Source organism: Myxocyprinus asiaticus, chromosome 33 (genome assembly GCF_019703515.2).
Source record: "Myxocyprinus asiaticus isolate MX2 ecotype Aquarium Trade chromosome 33, UBuf_Myxa_2, whole genome shotgun sequence".
Taxonomy (NCBI): Eukaryota; Metazoa; Chordata; class Actinopteri; order Cypriniformes; family Catostomidae; genus Myxocyprinus; species Myxocyprinus asiaticus.
This window is the reverse complement of record NC_059376.1, coordinates 11,868,732-11,889,521: the sequence shown is the minus strand read 5'-3', so window position 1 is coordinate 11,889,521 and position 20,790 is coordinate 11,868,732. Positions and strand designations below refer to the sequence as shown.

Here is a 20,790-nt window from a genome sequence, read left to right as displayed (position 1 = left end):
GTAAATATTGATCTGTTTCTCACCCACACCTCTAATACTACTTCAGAAGATTTGAATTTAACCACTGGAGACATATGGATTACTTTTATGCTGACTTTGTGATTTTTGGAGTGTCAAAATATTGGCACCCATTCATTTGCATTGTATGGACCTACAGAGCTGAAATATTCTTCTAAAAATATTAATTTGCGTTCTGCAGAAGTCATTCACATCTGGGTTGTCATGAGGGTAAGTAAATGTTGAGAGAATTTTCATTTTTGTGTGAACTATTCCTTTAAGAATAATATATATATATATATATATATATATATATATATATATATATATATATATATATATATATATATAAATCAGAAAATCCTAGCTACTTTTCCAGTTGTTCATGAATACTGGATAAGTATTATTGAGATTTATAGAGATTGCACTCCAAAGACTATTTTCTAGCTGACTAAATATTTTAGAGTTAACCTAGATATACTTTTTTTTTGACTCCAGTAACTTTCACTGACTTCCAAGACATTTTCAGGCCTGAACTTGTCCCTAATGCCAGCAAGCTCTGTGATAATGCATAGTTTTGATAATCCATGACACATAACTGTTCAATTGATAAATGTGACTCCAGGAAGACAATAACATACATTTTTAGAAACAATTTACAAGTTTTATTTATCAAGTTCACACACTTCAAAACTGGGGTAGACGGGGTCAATGCAAAGAGGTCTAATAAATTGCCAGTACTATGAATTAAACTCCAAAACTAACATTAATTACAGGCAAGCGTAAAGTGTTTTTGTTCCTTCTTATCTTTTAAAGTAGTTTTTAATACATGTATTCTTTATACAAGATTACTGAATAAAAGCATCAAATAAGAAATCAGTTCCAAAGTAGACGTTACAAAAAATACATTGTTTTATACAGACACAGAAAAGCAGATGATCAAATATTGACCAATAATATTTATTTCCTTTTCACTTATCAAAAAAGTTAACCTGACATCTATTTCTTCCAAAAGGTAAAAAAGCAATATACAGCATTATTTAAAAGAGATTAAGAGAGAATTGCTTTAGAAGAGTCAGTCAGCCGATTTGGTTACCAAAGAGAGCGGCTGAGACTGGAACAATGCATGATGGGACTGCAGGGCTGCATGATGGAATGGGGAGGGCGGGGACAACAGCGAAGCATGCAAGGAAGCGAAGGGGAGTGGTCGAGAGAGAAGGGGCGGATTTGACTGTCTGCCTGAGGAGCTAGTAGGTAGAGAGATGCTCGGTTGGGAGGAGGAGGTGGAGGATGTTGATGATGTAGATGATGAAGATGAGGATGAAAAAGAGGGTTTGGAGAGAAGAGAAAAGTGAGGATGGTGGTGGCGGTCAGGTTTGGTGGTGAGTGACAGCGGCTGAGCCTGCTCAGAATGAGTCGGGGCAGGAGCAGCGGGCGAGGCCAGGGCCGCAGAGGGCGTGGCCGGAGAGTCCAGCATGCTGCCGTGGGAGGAGGCCGGGCTGTCAATCATTTTCTCCTGAGGGAGGTACTGCACACACGGCTTCTTATTCCGTGGTGAGAAATCTAAGAGAGAACAGATATTCGACAATATGAATTTTTAACAGTTAAAATAAATGCTTTTGACGGGATCAGATGAATGATAAAACCACAGCAGTGATAAGATCAAGTCTATCGGGGAGACGAGAGGGGTTTTCCTCAAAGACATGATATTCTATGCAATGGGGTCATGATACAGAAATCTAAAGTGCAATTTTTTGGTAAATTTATAACAACCGTGAAAACGTATACACTGATCAGCCACAACATTAAAACCATTGACAGGTGAAGTGAACAACATTTATTATCTCGTTACAATGGCACCTGTCAAGGGGTGGGATATATTAAGCAGCAAGTGAACAGTAAGTTCTTGAATTTCATGTGTTGGAAGCAGGAAAAATGGGCAAGCGTAAGGATCTGAGCGACTTCGACAAGAGACAAATTGTGATGGCTAGAGGACTGGGTCAGAGCATCTCCAAAACGGCAGGTCTTGTGGGGGTGTTCCTGGTATGCAGTGGTTAGTACCTACCAAAAGTAGTCCAAGGAAGGACAACCGGTGAACCGGCGACAGGGTCACTGGCGCCCAAGGCTCATTTATGCGCGTGGGGAACAGGACACCTGTTTATTGTCGGCACGATGGATGCGCTGCGACGGACGCTTCCAGTGTAGACGGCATCATTGATTATAATGGAGTTCTATTACTTTTGATGTGACGCGCCGCTCACGTCCCGTGTAGACAGAGTGTTAGTTGCATTACTGATGCTTTGGCAATATTGTATTTGAAATAGAACATTTAAATATTTTTTTTTTTTTTTAGTTCATCCAAAATCCATTCAATTCGTCATAAATTCAAGGCAGTAAAACATGATGTATAAAATATATAATTATAAAAAACAAAATATATATATATATATATATATATATATATATATATATATATATATATATATATATATATATATAATTCTTCCATCTTTCTTATGGGGTGAAATATGTCCGTTACATGTTCTTGAACGGTTAATGAGATCCGCCAATACGATACTGATCACAAAATGGAAATGGCATCAACGTGAATTGCCAACATCACAGTATTCAAATGATGTGCGAAGACGCTGGTCGTGGACATGACCACAATGAAGAGTCTTGTGAAGGCTGTGTTCTAGACAATTCTGCCACTGGCTGTCTAAAGATGTGGTCACACTAGATTTTAAGCATGCAAAATTATTTCAGACCCCACAACTAATATGCACAAGATATGATGATTTCAACAAGAAATTCAAACTGTTCAAACATACTACTCCACTTTCCCGCGACACTGCAAACCATGCGGCTTTAAGCTTGTTCTTTGTATTGAGCTAAGATGTCAATCTGTAGCATTTGAATCTTCCTTCTAACACAGCTCTCTGGAATATATATATTTCTTATTTTTATCACCTCAACCTTATTTTTCAATGACCCTTTAACTCAAATCAATATTTCATGTCTATTTACTTATTTGGCAAGTAATCTTGTAATAAGCGGGATACTGATAAGTCATATGGTCATTTTCGCAATATAAACACTAACAGAACTCAGAAGCAAACCGGAGGAGACTCTGCAGTCTCTTTCTTCTCACATAATGTAATATTAACTCAAATCAATATTTCATGTCCATTTATTTATTTGGCAAGTAGCCTTGTTGTAAGCGGGATACTTTACGATCAGCTGGTCATTATCGCAAAATAAACCCCTTCAGGGCAATACAAGACTGCATCTGGGTTCTGATCACCATGTCTAGGTTTAGTTTGCGATAATGACCAGCTGACTGTAGATTATTCCTTACAAACTTATCGCTATACCAATTTACGGAACTTGAACTTTGTTACGCGACCAAAGACGAAACTTCTACATCCACGTTTGCGTTGCCGCTCTCCTGCATTTGCATGCATATGAATGGAAGTGAATGGAACACAAAGTCTAGTGTGACCGCCCCTCAAGTCTGCAGACATACCTGCCTGTGCTAGCACTGGACTTCATAAGCTGCATGTTACGGAGCAAGGAGGAGAGAGCGGGGTTAGAAATGGACAAGGTGAGACAGATAAGGCTGTGTGTGTGTGTGTGTGTGTGTGTGTGTGTGTGTGTGTCCATCCTCACCCTCTGGTGTTGAGTCTGTCTTATTATCTCTATTCCTCTTCTTCCGCTTGCCCTGAAGAGCAAAAATACAGAGCGAGAGAGAAACAAAGGCGAGAGAGATAGAAAGACAGGTAGAGACAGAAATAGAGAAGAAAAGCAAAATATACAGTGAGGATGAGTACAGTTATATTTTTGTAAAATCAAAAGCAGTGCAATTACGAAATGAAATGTGAAGGAGATTTTAAGTGTAAGTGTAAGGCTGTGTGACTCACGTAGTTATCTCGCGCGGACCAGCCAGGGTAGAGTTGAGAGTGCAGCTGTCTCTCTTTCCTGGCCAGCTCGTAGTATTTGGCCTGTTCCTCTCGAGATAGAGAGTGCCACTGCAAACACAAACACCACAGTAGGCCAAAGGGTGAACACACACACATATATCCTGTACATAGAGATACTGCTTTCACTAGCAAAACAGTCACTGCATATACACACCTTGGCTGCACAGCCAAATATTGTGTATACATGCAACAAATAGCTGCGACAGAAGAAATTACGAAACACACACAGGCCCAGTTTACACCTGGTATTAACATGGTCTCAGGTTATCCAATCATAAGTGGTCAGGAGAGACAGATCACCATCAGATTACCTGAAACGGATGGTAATCTCAGATGTAAATGGGTCACACACACCCAGTTTGCTCACCCTGCGGCCCAATATCTGGTTGATAGCGGCGCTTTCTTTCAGCGTGCATTCGGCCACAACTTTGGCCCTCATCTCTTTCATATAGAGCATAAATGCGTTCAGAGGCTTCTTTATGTGAGGCTTCTTCTCTTCCTTCTTAGTCGCGCATGGAGACTTCCTGTTACATACACACAACAGGTGGGTTAGTCTTTGTAATCTATGTGTATGTGTGAGAGAGAGAGAGAGAGAGAGAGAGAGAGAGAGAGAGAGAGAGGCTGCATAAGGGAGTAACAGTGAGAAAGACAGGTGTTGAGGAGAGCGTGTACCATGGTGGTAAGTTGCTAGACAAAACACAATTGTAAGTTTTTTTTTCTTCTTTCCAAACTATCAGTCACTAGGTGAGAGTGTGATGCTAATGTTTTTAGCTGCTAGCTGAGCATCAATAAAGTGACTGTCTGTTAAGAAGCAATAAGCCACTTGAGGATGTGCAGTACAGTGATTTTACACTGGTCTACCACAGTTTAATTTAATTGTGTAAAAAATACCACACTGCCGCAAGTGGCTTATTTCTGTTAAATTTAAACTCTAGCAACATCAACATGATAAGATTTATTTATTATTTATTATAATCTCAATACTTTTCCAACCAAATACTATATTTACCTAAACTACAGATCATTTATTTTAAAATTCATAATGATAAAAGTGACAGTTCTGATAGTCTGATTGGTCAATAAAACCTTCCAGCTGTGCTAAAATTCACAATATAGTAATAGCTCTGATGTAAAACCTACCTCCCTACCCTAAACCTAACCGATAGTGTAATGAAAGCAAATGAGAGATAATAAAACACAACTGCTGAAGCAACCATGTCATTTTGTGGTAATACTATGAGACTTTTGGCTGACGCATCAGTGAGCTATCGCGCAATTTGATCACACATGGGCTTGTAAATATAGTTGTTCATGTACTGCACATGTCAAAATAGCCTTTTTGTATGCATAGTTTTTAATGTCATAAAATAGCATTGTGTGAGGAACAGAGTGAAATGTTTTTTATGAACTCATAACCTGCCGTTTTACTCGTGACTTGTGCGAAAGGTAATAAAAGGCATTGTTGTTGTAGCTCATGTTGTAAACTTATTTTGCAAAAATGTAAGTATAGTAACTTGATCCTATGAGACCAGGTTAAATACTTGCCCTTAATATTTGTATTATGTATTAATCTTTTTATGACACTTGAGAATGCGCTATAGAATATAGCTAAATACACTCCATCGTGCATTTCAGGCATAGCACCTTATTGCTTAAATACAGAATTTGTCGCAGGTGTGCGTATATTGGCTATTTTACAATGGCTTTAAAAATGACTCATCCATCAGATTTTAGAGTTTGAGCTATAGTACTGATACACTATATATTGTACAAGTTTACAGTAAGGTAGTTTGGTGAATGTGTGTACTTACGTGTGAGCTGCTGGACTGAGGTCTCCATTGGGTTCTTGTTTTATAGCTGGAGAGACGATGGCTGGGTGAGGAATTCCTGTCTGATGAAGACTGTGAGGATGATGAGGAACCATATGAGGGGAAAAGCGACTCGACACCAAACTGCAAAGGGTGTAAGAGATAGAAAGAGAGAGGAGTTAACAAAGCGAAAGTGGTAAATTACCATCATGTTCACTTTACACCACAGAAAAAAATCAAATCTAGATCCAAATCTTGAAGACCCGTACACTCTTGAAGAATCTCTGGTCAGATTTGAAACTGGATTTCTCATATGAGCACCAATGCTCAATGTCTCTGTGTACATGTGTGCTAACCACTACGCCATAGCTCCAACGAAGAACAACATTCAACAGCAAGCACGGTTACCTCGTTACACTCCGGTCTACATGATAGTCCAGACTTGAACCTGGATTTCTCCCATATGTGCACCAAGGCTCAATGTCTTTGGTTCATGTGAGCTAACCACTACACCACAGCTCCAACAAAGAACAACATTTACCAGCAAGCATGGTTACACCTCCTTACACTCTGATCCACATGCTATTCCAGACTTGAACCTGAATTTCCCATATGAGAACCAAGGCTCAATGTCTCTGGTCCATGTTTGCCAACCACTATGCCACAGCTCCAACAAAGAACAACATTTACCAGCAAGCATGAATACCACCTTACACTCCAGTCCACATGCTAGTCCAGACTTGAACCTGAATTTCCCATATGGGAACCAATGCTCAATGTCTCTAGTCCACGTGTGCTTACTACTACACCACAGCTCCAACTAAGAACAGCCTTTACCAGCATGCATGGTTACCTCCTTACACACCGGTCCATGTGCAAGTCAAGACTTCAACCTGGATTTCCCATATGAGAACCAAGGCTCAATGCCTCTAGTCAATGTGTGCTAACCACAATGCCACAGCTCCAACATCCTCACACTCCAGTCCACATGCCAGCTCACACATGTTGAACTTTAACCCTTAAAGGTGTCAAAATAACACAGAGTTTCTGTCTTAAACTTCAACACAGACCGCCATGTAATTTTGCATATACAGTTGAATTCAGAAGTTTACATACACCTTAGCCAAATACATTTAAATTCAGTTTTTCACAATTCCTGACATTTAATCGTAGAAAACCTTCCCTGTCTTAGGGCAGTTAGGATCACTACTTTATTTTAAGTATGTGAAATGTCAAGATAATTGTAGAGAGAATGATTTATTTCAGCTTTTATTTCTTTCATCACATTCCCAGTGGGTCAGAAGTTTACATACACTTTGTTAGTATTTGGTAGCATTGCCTTTAAATTGTTTAACTTGGGTCAAACTTTCGGGTAGCCTTCCACAAGCTTCTCACAATAAGTTGCTGGAATTTTGGCCCATTCCTCCAGACAGAACTGGTGTAACTGAGTCAGGTTTGTAGACCTCCTTGCTCACACACGCTTTTTCAGTTCTGCCCACAAATGTTCTATCAGAAGTCAGGGCTTTATGATGGCCACTCCAATACCTTGACTTTGTTGTCCTTAAGCCATTTTGCCACAACTTTGGAGGTATGGAGGTCTTGCAAACTGTAGTCTGGCTTTTTTATGGCGGTTTTGGAGCAGTGGCTTCTTCCTTGCTGAGCAGCCTTTCAGGTTATGTCGATATAGGACTCGTTTTACTGTGGATATAGATACTTGTCTACCTGTTTCCTCCAGCATCTTCAGAAGGTCCTTTGCTGATGTTCTGGGATTGATTTGCACTTTTTGCACCAAACTACGTTCATCTCTAGGAGACAGAATGCATCTCCTTCCTGAGTGGTATGATGGCTGCATGGTCCCATGGTGTTTATACTTGCACACTATTGTTTGTACAGATGAACGTGGTACCTTCAGGCATTTGGAAATTGCTCCCAAGGATGAACCAGACTTGTGGTTTCTGATTTCTTTTGATTTGTCCATTATGTCAAGCAAAGAGGCACTGCGTTTGAAGGTAGATCTTAAAATACATCCACAGGAACACCTCCAATCAGAAGCTAATTGTCTAATTGTCTAAAGGCTTTACATCATTTTCTGGAATTTTCCATGCTGCTTAAAGGCACAGTTAACTTGGTGTATTGTAAACTTCTGACCCACTGGAATTGTGATATAGTCAATTAAAAGTAAAACAACCTGTCTGTAAACAATTGTTAGAAAAATTACTTGTATCAAACACATAGTAGATTTCCTAAACAATTTGCCAAAACTATAGTTTGCTAATATTAAAATGTGGAGTGGTTAAAAAATGAGTTTTAATGACTTCAACCTAAGTGTATGTAAATTTCTGACTTCAACTGTAGGCCTTAATGCTCCATCTTGACCAAAACACACTCTTATTTCTGTTCATATGTCATATTCAGTCAAAATAAAGACCTACTCAAAAGCTTCTTTATCTGCTCCTGTTATAGGTATAAGTGCCAGTTGTGCGGTAACCTTGGTAATGTAATGAAGCACGACACCCGAGACCATTTAGCCCCAAGCACATAAACCCTTTTCCAAAATCCATGGAAACCACTTCCTACAACGGGCTGAATGGGACACCTTAGAGACCCCAGTGCCGTGATTTTCTGGTGAAGTGAACGCACAATGAAGCACTGTCATCATCAAGCACCAGAAAAATTGACTGATGCTCTCTCTCCCCCTTCTCCGTTTTTCATTAAAGTCAGTTTTTCCATAGAAAGACCACTGCTCGCTGAGGTATATAATAGCAGGTAAAACCTCCTCATAGCTCAAAACCAGCCCAATTTGGTGAAAATAGAGATGTCTTGAGACACAGGCAGACACAGTTTCATATCGTCATATCATAAAGGCTTTTTTGACTCGGACCAGTAGATTTCTTAGCATCATGGTGCCAAGTTTTGCACGGGTAACCATTCAGAATTTCTTCAGAAAAAGCCTTCTGTGAATAGACCCTAACTATGAGATATGGTCTTCAGTAAAAGGACAGAAAAGCATGGTCATTTTGAAAACACATAAATGCCACTAAAAAAACAAGCACAGCTGGGCTTGCACTTGCTTGTACTGACAATGGTATTTAAGGTCTGCAGGAGGATGGAGTATATATCTCTGTATGAATAATTCAGCATTCTCTTACACACAAAACAAGAGAGGCTCAGTACAGATTGTTCATATTTAATTCAGGGCTATCACTGAAATAAGAGTTGCTCTTGACCAATACAGATCTTGAATGTGTATGAATGAACTCCAAATAGGGGCCAGTGCAAGGAGCTAGGAACAACTTTCATGAGAAAATGAAACTGGAAGCACAAACACTCACCTGGACATAGATGCGTTCATGGCAAGAGCTGGGTAAGGGTGACGAAAACCACCAGCGGCAATGGGGTACATATGTTGGCCTTGCCTGAGATAGAAAGGTAAATTAAGAGATACACTCTTAGAAATCAAGGTTTTTCACAGAAGTGATAGACCGATACATCACACAGTCTGATTCAGTCAAACACACACTACACGACTAACATTGGCCAATGAAGAACCCATCTCCACAGCACCTCACATTCAGCAAGGAACCCTTGTCTTATCAAAAACCTTTTTTGCTCTGTATGTTTTTGAGCTGGACTTATGGTTCTTAAGAGACTCTTTGAAGGCCCAAAAGTTCTTCATGTTTCATTAAAGGTTCTTCAGATTAGTGTATTGGTTTCTGGGATCTAAAATGTTTTTCTAAAGAATGAAAGAATACACAGTTCTTTGTGAAATTTAAACACATTCTTCTAAAGCAGGGGTGTCAAACTCAGTTCCTGGAGGGCCGCAGCTCTGCAGAGTTTAGTTCCAGCTGTGCTCCAAAATGCCTCCTTGTAATCTTCAAGCACTCCTGAAGACCTTGATTAGCTGCTTCAAGTGTGTTTAATTAGGGTTGGAGCTAAATTCTGCTGGACTGTGGCCCTCCAGGAACAGAGTTTGACACCCCTGTTCTAAAGCATCAAGCCCGTTCACATCGGCGATTTTGTTGCTAGATGTGACAGGAGACCATTCATTTTCAATGAGAGCTGGTGACTTCTGGCGACTCGAGCGACAGTGACCACTGGTGGCATGATGTAGGCATGTCAACAGATGTAACAATGTTGAGAAAAGTTTAACTTTATGCAGAGCAATATCGCTCAGTGACAGCCAATGGAAAAAGACGTCATCTGTCTACTGTGAAATAATGGAGACGAGTGCAGTAAAGACGGAGGAGTTGTTGTTGTCATCAATTTCACTGTTCTATATCATGTTTCTGTATATGGATAAAATAAAACAGTGATGCATGGAAATTGTCAGCATTCTGAGTGAGTTTGATTGATACAATGAAAGATCGATCTTTATATTGATATAATGCATTGAGCTTTGTTGCAGTTAATAACACTTTCCCGCCCAGAATGCTCATTTTTAGTGGCAAGTAAACTGATCTCTTATCAAATTGGATAATGTACCAGAAACCGTCGACATTGAGTGAATTTAATTCATACATTAATAGTTAACTGATTATTCGTCTTGTTCATGATTAGATGCATTGAGCACAGCTCTAGTTTATATAGAAGCACTCTCCCCTGCAGAATGTTCATTATTAGAGGCAAAACAAATGATTCCTTTTCAAATAAAATTATATATTTATTTTACTGGCAATCTAGCTCATCTCTGTGATCAGATTTTCAAAAGCGATGGCCAGTTGTGCAGCCAACCAATAACATTAGAGCGACAGCAGTAGGAACGCTCACTAGCTACATGAAAAACAGACACTAGCAACATCTAGCGAAAAAAATCGCTGACAATGTGAACGGGGCTTCAAAATCAAATCAAATCCCTTTATTGTCACTCAACCATATACACAAGTGCAACAGTGGGTGAAAGTCTTGGGTGCAGTTCCAAGCAACATAGCAGTATGATAATTACAATAAACATCTGATTTACACATAACACAGTTTACACATCTTGTTATACAACACAATATACAATATACAGGTGCATCTCAATAAATTAGAATGTCGTGGAAAAGTTAATTTATTTCATTAATTCAAATCAAATTGTGAAACTCGTGTATTAAATAAATTCAGTGCACACAGACTGAAGTAGTTTAAGTCTTTGGTTCTTTTAATTGTGATGATTTTGGCTCACATTTAACAAAAACCCACCAATTCACTATCTCAAAAAATTAGAATATGGTGACATGCCAATCAGCTAATCAACTCAAAACACCTGCAAAGGTTTTCTGAGCCTTCAAAATGGTCTCTCAGTTTGGTTCGCTAGGCTACACAATCATGGGGAAGACTGCTGATCTGACAGTTGTCCAGAAGACAATCATTGACACCCTTCACAAGGAGGGTAAGCCACAAACATTCATTGCCAAAGAAGCTGGCTGTTCACAGAGTGCTGTATCCAAGCATGTTAACAGAAAGTTGAGTGGAAGGAAAAAGTGTGGAAGAAAAAGATGCACAACCAACTGAGAGAACCGCAGCCTTATGAGGATTGTCAAGCAAAATCGATTCAAGAATTTGGGTGAACTTCACAAGGAATGGACTGAGGCTGGGGTCAAGGCATCAAGAGCCACCACACACAGACATGTCAAGGAATTTGGCTACAGTTGTCGTATTCCTCTTGTTAAGCCACTCCTGAACCACAGACAACGTCAGAGGCATCTTACCTGGGCTAAGGAGAAGAAGAACTGGACTGTTGCCCAGTGTTCCAAAGTCCTCTTTTCAGATGAGAGCAAGTTTTGTATTTCATTTGGAAACCAAGGTCCTAGAGTCTGGAGGAAGGGTGGAGAAGCTTATAGCCCAAGTTGCTTGAAGTCCAGTGTTAAGTTTCCACAGTCTGTGATGATTTGGGGTGCAATGTCATCTGCTGGTGTTGGTCCATTGTGTTTTTTGAAAACCAAAGTCACTGCACCCATTTACCAAGAAATTTTGGAGCACTTCATACTTCCTTCTGCTGACCAGCTTTTTAAAGATGCTGATTTAATTTTCCAGCAAGATTTGGCACCTGCCCACACTGCCAAAAGCACCAAAAGTTGGTTAAATGACCATGGTGTTGGTGTGCTTGACTGGCCAGCAAACTCACCAGACCTGAACCCCATAGAGAATCTATGGGGTATTGTCAAGAGGAAACTGAGAAACAAGAGACCAAAAAATGCAGATGAGCTGAAGGCCACTGTCAAAGAAACCTGGGCTTCCATACCACCTCAGCAGTGCCACAAACTGATCACCTCCATGCCACGCCGAATTGAGGCAGTAATTAAAGCAAAAGGAGCCCCTACCAAGTATTGAGTACATATACAGTAAATGAACATACTTTCCAGAAGGCCAACAATTCACTAAAAATGTTTTTTTTATTGGTCTTATGATGTATTCTAATTTTTTGAGATAGTGAATTGGTGGGTTTTTGTTAAATGTGAGCCAAAATCATCACAATTAAAAGAACCAAAGACTTAAACTACTTCAGTCTGTGTGCATTGAATTTATTTAATACACGAGTTTCACAATTTGAGTTGAATTACTGAAATAAATGAACTTTTCCACGACATTCTAATTTATTGAGATGCACCTGTACACCTAACAAGTCGGCGCTCGCAGCGCAGCAGTCATACTCGGCGCCATCTTGAAGCAGTGAGGGTTCAGAAAAGGCTTCAAAATGTAAAACCCTTTTTCATTCTAGCTGTGGACCCTTTACTTTCAAAGTAAATGTTTCTTGAGTTTTTCTGTGTGTGTTGCATGCGTATAGTAACTGAAGAGGTTTGGGAAACTCACTGTGGAACAAGCCACCCCAGAGGGTGAGGGATCTGCCCCATTGCCCCTGGGGACAGGGGGTAGTAGGGGGACAGCTCTGAAGGGTGGGGGGTCCGTGGGATACCTGAATAAGAGATGTGCAGTCACTTCATATGATGGGACACGCAAGCATCAGTGAACCGAAATAAAGAGTGTTTAAGGAGTGTGTAATACCTGTCTTTGGGTCCAGTATCTCTGGGGAGAGGTGGGCTGGAGAAGTTCCTGGAGAGAAGTGTTCATTGCTGTAGGTGATGAGGGGGGTCAGGGGGTGCATGTGAGCATGCTGGACCACCGGGACCTTATTAGACTGAGAAAGAGAGAGAGTTAAGTATTACATCACTTAACTGTGCAACAGACATGAATGATATCTCAAATTGTGTGGCAAGTTGAGGAGATTTTCACTGTCAGAAGATAGAACTAATTAAAAAGAATTCCTTAGCCTATTTGCCTTAGTCTAGTAACTTAGTCTGAGATTAATTTTTTGCCTGTTTTATTGTTTAAGCAGGGATCCAAGCCATATTTAGGGACCAGAATAACAGAAACTGGGGTTGGAATCTTTTGATTTGGGCCAATATGCAACCACCTAGTAACCACCATGAACACCCAAGCAACCGTCCAAAAACTGTATTGCAACCCTCTTAAAACACTCAGAACTAGAAGTCGACCAATGCTGGATTTTGCTGATACGATAACTCAGCTGAAAAGGACAATAACCGATTAATTAGCCAATTATGTTTTTAAAATAGAGGCAACAAGTGTAAAAAATGTTTTTCTCAAATCAGCACTTTTAGCGTTTATTTGCCGATAGTCAAAGCAACTATTTGCACCAATTAATCGTTAAAACTGATATATCTGTCGACCTCTGCTCAGAACTGCCTAGCAACAACTGAGCAACCACCCATAAGAGCCTAGCGTTGTGGCAGTGAGTTTTTTATAGGGATTTCTTCAAAAAATTAAAAATCGTGTTTCTTAATAAATGCCCCTGATCTTATTGTGATTGATTCATCTGTGCATGTTATTCAAAAGAAGAAGTTTCCTCAAAATGTAATAACATCCTCCACTTCTGAAATAATATTTATTTTGAGCTGATATAACCAAGGCCACGAAGGTGGGTAAAAAAGAAAATTAACCAATAACATAACATTCCAGCATGTTCTCACTTTTCACAATCCAATAAAATCCACAAGGATTTAATCAAGCTCAGCCTATTTTCTTTCTTGCTGAACATTCGGTTTCACTCTAAAATGCGTCACACCACAGAAGTAGTTCAGCTCTCAAAAACAAAGTTGAGAATACCATTTGATGATGTATTTTAACAAAAGTACTCTAACTACATAAAACCAATGAGTGTGTATGAGTGTGGTGGTAAATGGTAAATGTAATAGTTCTTGGGTAAAAATAGGCCAGTGGTTGCTTATGTATGAGGGTATATCTGTACGTGTGTGTTACAAGAAAGCATGAAGCAATCTGGCCCTGCACCAAGGAATGCTGGGAGAGCTGAACCATGTGCCAGACAGCTTCACACACCCACTGCCACACTAAAACTATGTACACAGCCTGTCTTCACAACACATAACCATCACACATCTCTCTTGACATTAATTCACAGCAAAACATCCAACATAAATCAACCTAAACAACAGACTGCATGGCAGTAGATGTTACACATATAGGATATACAGTATATATTTTATCAACTGAACATTCAAGGAAGGAAATAAAACCCATATCTTCACAGCAGACTGAAGTTAGGTAGACTAGTGTTTGTTTGTTAGTGAAAGTGAGGGAGAGATGTTGTGGTTTGGGCAGCACATCAGTAGGACTAAGGAATGACTACATCAATATTTCATTGTGAAAACATTGCTGAAACCACAGTGAAGTGATTCTGGAGTTTGGGCATAAGCAGAACTACTGTATAAAGAGAGGAAAGAAAAAAAAATTATAATTTATATATATCTTCATACTTATTTCTTCTAGCCATTACTCCACAAGTTTATCTCCATGACCGTTTCAGCCGGGTACACACATTTTATGGTCCTTTACGAATGTTGCTAGTCTGACTGTAGGATATGATCCATTGAGATCTTGGGTAAAAGCTAAGGCACACTGTGCAACATTGTCAGACTGTACTATACACATCGTAGTAAAGACTTTGGTTCTAATCGTCCCGATTGACAGCGCTGATTGGGTGTTTTATCTCAACTGTCACACTACAGAACTGTAACGCAAAATTTCTGACACTGCAAAGGCAATTCATCGGCTGTCAATGAACACGTCACACAAAGCAATCAAAGACCGCCGATTCTGCCCTGCGACAAGTGAAATATTTTACGATCCCTGAAATTGGTCTCAGATGACAAAATCGTACACTGCCATAACTTTGTCAGAGACTAAGATTCTTTGCAAAGGCAATTAATCGGCTGTCTGTAAACATAACTCACAATGCCAGGGGTGCCCAAAGTCTGCCCCGCAGGCCATTTGCAGCTCTCTGACTATCACAGAACAGAATTTGGCCCGCTATGGAGAAATTATATGAAAATCATATTCTGGACACTGGTAGCCCTTTTCCACTGAAATGGCGATGGTTTGCATGCCGAGCCTGTGCTCCGCTGGTTCACAGCTGGGGCAATCCGGAGCCTTTTGTAAACCGGCTGCGCTTTTCCACTGACTTCAGAACCGAACGGTGACGTAATGGGTTATGCGACTACTATACCTGCCTATAAACAAATGGTGACGTAATGGGTTACGTGACTACCTGCCCATAAACAACAGTGTTTGTGTACAGCTTTTACTCTTGTTTTTGAGGACATATTTAAATAAACGGAGTAATGAAATCCAACGTTATTACATTGCTCAACAAGATTGTCAGAGACGACATCTATGCTGAAGATGACAGGTAACGTAATTACAATATTTTGTATGAACTATGGCTTAACTTGCTAAATTCTGTAAACCATAACAGTGGAATCATAATTATCATTGGTGTAGCAGATGGTTATATTTGGAGTTTTGCCATAGCATATACACTGATCAGCCACAACATTAAAACCACCTGCCTAATATTGTGTAGGTCCCCCTCGTGCCGCCAAAACAGAACCAACCCGCATCTCAGGATAGCATTCTGAGATTATATTTTTCTCACCACAATTGTACAGAGCGGTTATCTGAGTTACCATAGACTTTGTCAGTTCGAACCAGTCTGGCCATTCTCTGCTGACCTCTCTCATCAACGAGGCATTTCCATCCACAGAACTGCCGCTCACTGGATGTTTTTTTGTTTTTGGCACCATTCGGAGTAAATCCAAGAGACTGTTGTGTGTGAAAATCCCAGGAGATCAGCAGTTACAGAAATACTCAAACCAGCCCGTCTGGCACCAACAAGCTTTTGGGGCTGGTGTCGAACCAGGTTTTCAGCCCCGGAATGGGCTCTTCTGTGGTGGAAGCGTGGAACAGTTCAAAACTTCGCACCGGCCCTCGGACTGCCCCTGAACCATGTTGGTAAACACTCTGGAAGAGCTATGGATGTCGCTTTCACATACAGCCACTATTAACAGCACATTGTCCCCACTTGTGTGTTCTGTGCTGTTGCCACCAGCTTCATCCACTGGCTGAGTTCAACGGGAGTTTGAAATACTCAATTCCAAGGATGACGCGCCATGCAGAAAGAATAGTGCATTTATTAAAGGATTGGCATCAGGTTAGATACTTCACATGTACTTGTTCTCGTTAAAATGTCCTGATACCTCGCATCGTACAACTAAGTAGAGCTGCTGCTGTGCATGCAGCTGCAAGGAGTTTATTAAAGGAATAGTTCAACCAAAAATGAAAATTTGCTGATAATTTTAGAGGAGGAGGCCTGAAATGAAATCCTAAGAGTCTTCAATTCTGTTTTGATGAAGAAAGAAACTCAGATATATCTTGGATGGCTTGAGGGTGAGTAAATTATAAGCAAATTTTCATTTTTGGGTGAACTATTCCTTTAAGCATGCACAGAGATGCCCGAACTGAGCATACTGTCCCAGAACATCCTCTGTAGCACTGGGAAGTATGATGTAATTAATTGGTTCGTTCTGATGTTTCCTTCAGCCAAGAAAAAATATTCACAGGCATCCCACTGCCATCTGAGTGAGGACATACTGTAGGAGAGAGCGCTTAACACTTGCACATCTGTGCCTGAAGCGCATGCTCAGCATATACATGCGCGTCTACAAAATAAAATGAAGCGCAACAATTTTGATCAAATTAAAAATGTATTTGTAACGAAAGTAACAACAGAACAGAAACTATGATTGAATAGTTGAAAAATAAAGAGTAATTCCTAACATCACTTTCCAAATGTAATCTGATTCAGATTATTGTGATGGGTCACACCCAACACTGCTCAGTAGCAGTTCAGTATATGCTTTGCAGTGACACTGAAGGGACGTCAAAAAGATAAAAATGGAATAAGTATGTATATTTCGTATAAGACACATCAAAGCTCCATTATAAGTGTTTTTGGTGAGTGAAATAGCATATTCTTTATTTACATGTAGGGTCAACATAAGCAATACCATAGAGCACAATTTATGATTAAAACTTATATTATATTAAACGTACAATACAAAGATTAGCCTATGCTTGGATTATGCATCTAGAACTTTTTTTTTAATTATTACAGCAGCCCTGCAGCAACTTATTTTTTTTTTTTTTTTTACTTTTGGCCCTCGACTGAAAAGTTTGGACACCCCTGCGCTAAGCAAAAAAAGACTGCCGATTTTGCCCTATGACAAGAGAAATCTTCGAAATTTGTCTTAGATGGCAAAATCGTGGCCAAAATCATTCTGTGCAAACACGGCTTTAGGTTCTCGAAGAAATGAAAATTGTCAAAGTGGTGCAATGGCTTGTTTTGGTGTTAGGTAAACAAACTACTATGGCTGTTTCAAAAGTTTAAAGGTGAAGTGTGTAATTTCTGCACAAGCCTCATCAAAAGGAAATTGCAAAAATAATGACCATTTTCAAATGGGTTTCCTAAACACACCCCACATCTGATGCTGGTCACCCAACTAGATAGTCCTGCTTGGTTGAGCCAATGTTGCTATGTCAGGTCGCTCGACCAACCAACCAGAACAATGTTTAAAGAGCCACATATCCAACTTTTCCTCTGGGGAAAATCAACCTATGAATGGCTTACTTATAACTCACTCTGCATATTAAACTGGGAAAGAGGACAGATTTTTAAAGTCAACATAAAAAGATGGTCACAACCCATTTTACTTCTATAATCTGAATCAGGCATTACAAAGACAAACATTTTATTTCTTTGGAATGACATGCAAAGATTACTAATTCACAATAAGACCAGGAGACATAAGCATGAGAGAGCATGGCAAAAATCAGAGCTCCAGAAATGAAAATGTTTGCAGCTACATGGCATTAGTGTCAGCCTCGGTGTTGGGTTTGCACAGATTGCATGGTGGCGGTCCGGCCAAGAGGGCACTACTCTGCTGGGCCAGGCTGAGGAGACAGGTCGGCTGTTGACTGTTGATTCTGTGTTGAAGAGGGGAGGAGGATTTTGCTCAGCCAAACATGATTCTGAATGCTTCACATCTGTGGTAAATTACTAGGCAAACAGCCCCTGGGTACAAGAGTTACCAACAAACCAAACGACCTCCTCAGCTCTGTGTGTGTGTGTGTGTGTTGCTTTCTCTTTTTCAGTGGGAGGTTCTGGGATTTAAAGAATCATTTCAAAAACTCTGTAAGGAAAAAAAGGAGAGTGCATGGCATGCTGGGATAGCCAAGGCTTGTTTGTCTATTGAACAGGAAGCAGATGTGAGAGTGGGCAGAACATGACGTCAGCATTAAGAAGGACACACATTAACAAAAAAGCAAATACACTCACAGAAAGCTCAAGTGGTTGTTTGGTTTGATTGCGTATGTGGACATAATTTTTGTCTTTTTTTTTTTTTTTCCTGGGATCCCATCTGCTTAACAAAAAGGCAAAAAAAAAAAAAAAAAAAAAAAAAAAAAAAAAAAAACACAACTGACCAACACACACATTTATACATTTTATTATGAATCTCAAGTGAACACAATGTGCCTAAACTCATGAAACACAAGCAGACAAAATTTGTAATATTTTGAAATATTTTTTTTCTTCATAACTATTTCATAATTTAAATTATGTTTTACCAGTGCCCAAGTTCTATTGTGTTTAGAATCTACATGCACCATTTGCGGGTCAATTTTGACCCGGTGGAATTATAAATCATTCTTAAGCCAATGATTTTAATCGAAAACTATTTTATGTCATTAAAAACTTCTTAACTGTTTATACATGTAAAAAGATTGATATTTTTGGCATGGTAACTTACAAATATAAAAGTTATTAATAAATATGCCTTTTTTTTTTTATAATAAAATGTAGAAATGATTTGACATTTCTAAATATACATGAATGTGTGATATTTGTTAACACATATTTTAAGAGCCCTCGAATGAAACATCTGTGATTCATTTATCGCTTGTAAATATGTCTATATATATATATATATATATATATATATATATATATATATATTTGTGTATATACAGTATGTTATACATATTAGGGGTGTGCAGCAAAGCCATTACCTGTATCTGAATCTGTTCCTATTGCAAAATTATCTGTATCTGTATTCGGATTGAACCGCGTGTGGGCGGGGCTTAACCAGAAGTGCCTCAAAACTAAATAAAATGCCCATTTTTAAATGTTACTCTAATACATTTATAGTTTCTATGAATAAAATGTATCGTATATGCCTATTCATACTAATAGCCAAATAATAATAATAATAATAATATTAATATTCTATATTTGTTTTGAAGTCATTATTCATGCCTTTCTAAATACGGTATTCGGCTTCTGGCACATCCCTAATACATACTGTATATTTATATGTCTCCAGCATATCAACATCTTTTTTCCAGGATGGGGTTGTGGGTCATTCGGTATCTTTCACTACAAAAAACAAGTCAAAGATTGAGGGAGTGAGAAATATGAATATGTCCTGTTGCTCCACCTCAAGAGCCACAATTCTCTACTGTGATGTATTGAAAAACTCCCACACAATCAGTGGTTGGTTGTGTACAATATGGAGCCCCAACCGCAACCCACATAATCGTTCCCATCTGAGCCCTCATCGCTACGCTAACTCAATCAACTAGCCTAACTTATCACATGCTGACACACTAAAACAGCGAGGGCCTCGTTGAGTCCTCACACACACACACACACACACACACACACACACACACACACACACACACACACACACACACACACACACACACACGGAGGTTCAGCAGAAAACTAAGCAAACCTGTCTCGTGCATTATTGAACATTTTGGAGTGAACAGAATAACACATTACCACAGAGACCTTATGGGCTCAATCTGACAAACCTCAGCTTGTGAGTGTTTGTGAGAGGATGAGGGAAAAAAAGACAGTAAAGAATAAATACTTAAACGCAGATTGACCTGTTTGTTAAATTTGAATGTTGTCTTGGTACAGTTGTTATAATTTGACAAAACTTGTGGAGATCAATTTAAAAACCCCTCGAGTGCAAAAATAAAAGGTGAAGTGTATTTGTAACATCTCCGGACAGCTATTTTCAGTCATGCAAGTACATCTATCACTTGAATCAGGAAAGGCAGAGATCCCAAACTGTTGGTCAAGATTATGTTCAAATCTAGAATAAAATCTGACAACAATGGCATAAATTGAGCTTCTTTAGCCCAAAAACATAACAAAATGCAATTTTTCAGGTTGGTCCAGCTAATGTGCATGCACATTTTCGATTAAACTGAAATGTCTCCATCAAAAATGTGACTGACTCCCCATTCCTTTTGCCGCCATATTTAGCGCTACAATTTCTCCCATTTATATGTATACAATCACCCGTACAATGTCTCTTGCACAACATAACGTCCTTACCTCAATTAATGCTGTGAGATGGGGGCGGGGGTACCTGTTTGTCCAAACAATGGCAGACAAGTTTGAAACTCGTTTGAAAACAGTGTTTTGCGATTCTGTTTGGTGCCACTAGTGGTGCAGAAAATATTTGTCCTTCTAAAGGATCATATGTGTGATTAGGGCTGCACATTTGGACAAAGTCTTACTGCAATTACTTTAAAAAATACTACGATTGCGAATTGATATGATGAACAAAAAACTA

The 20,790-nt window shown here is 39.4% G+C and overlaps 1 protein-coding gene across 1 annotated transcript in view; it reads right to left on the bottom strand.

The window, feature by feature from the left end:
• Nucleotides 1-583: 583 nt before the first annotated feature.
• LOC127423965 (transcription factor 7-like 1-B) overlaps nt 584-20,790 on the bottom strand; it is an 82,995-nt gene continuing 62,788 nt past the window's right edge. Inside the window, exons 5-12 of the mRNA XM_051668696.1 lie at nt 12,770-12,902; nt 12,578-12,680; nt 9,118-9,201; nt 5,789-5,929; nt 4,345-4,501; nt 3,918-4,025; nt 3,667-3,718; nt 584-1,560 (exon numbers count right to left, since the gene is read on the bottom strand). Coding sequence (XP_051524656.1) covers nt 1,073-1,560; nt 3,667-3,718; nt 3,918-4,025; nt 4,345-4,501; nt 5,789-5,929; nt 9,118-9,201; nt 12,578-12,680; nt 12,770-12,902 — 1,266 coding nt within the window. The 3' untranslated portion in view covers nt 584-1,072. The remainder of the gene's footprint in view (nt 1,561-3,666; nt 3,719-3,917; nt 4,026-4,344; nt 4,502-5,788; nt 5,930-9,117; nt 9,202-12,577; nt 12,681-12,769; nt 12,903-20,790) is intronic.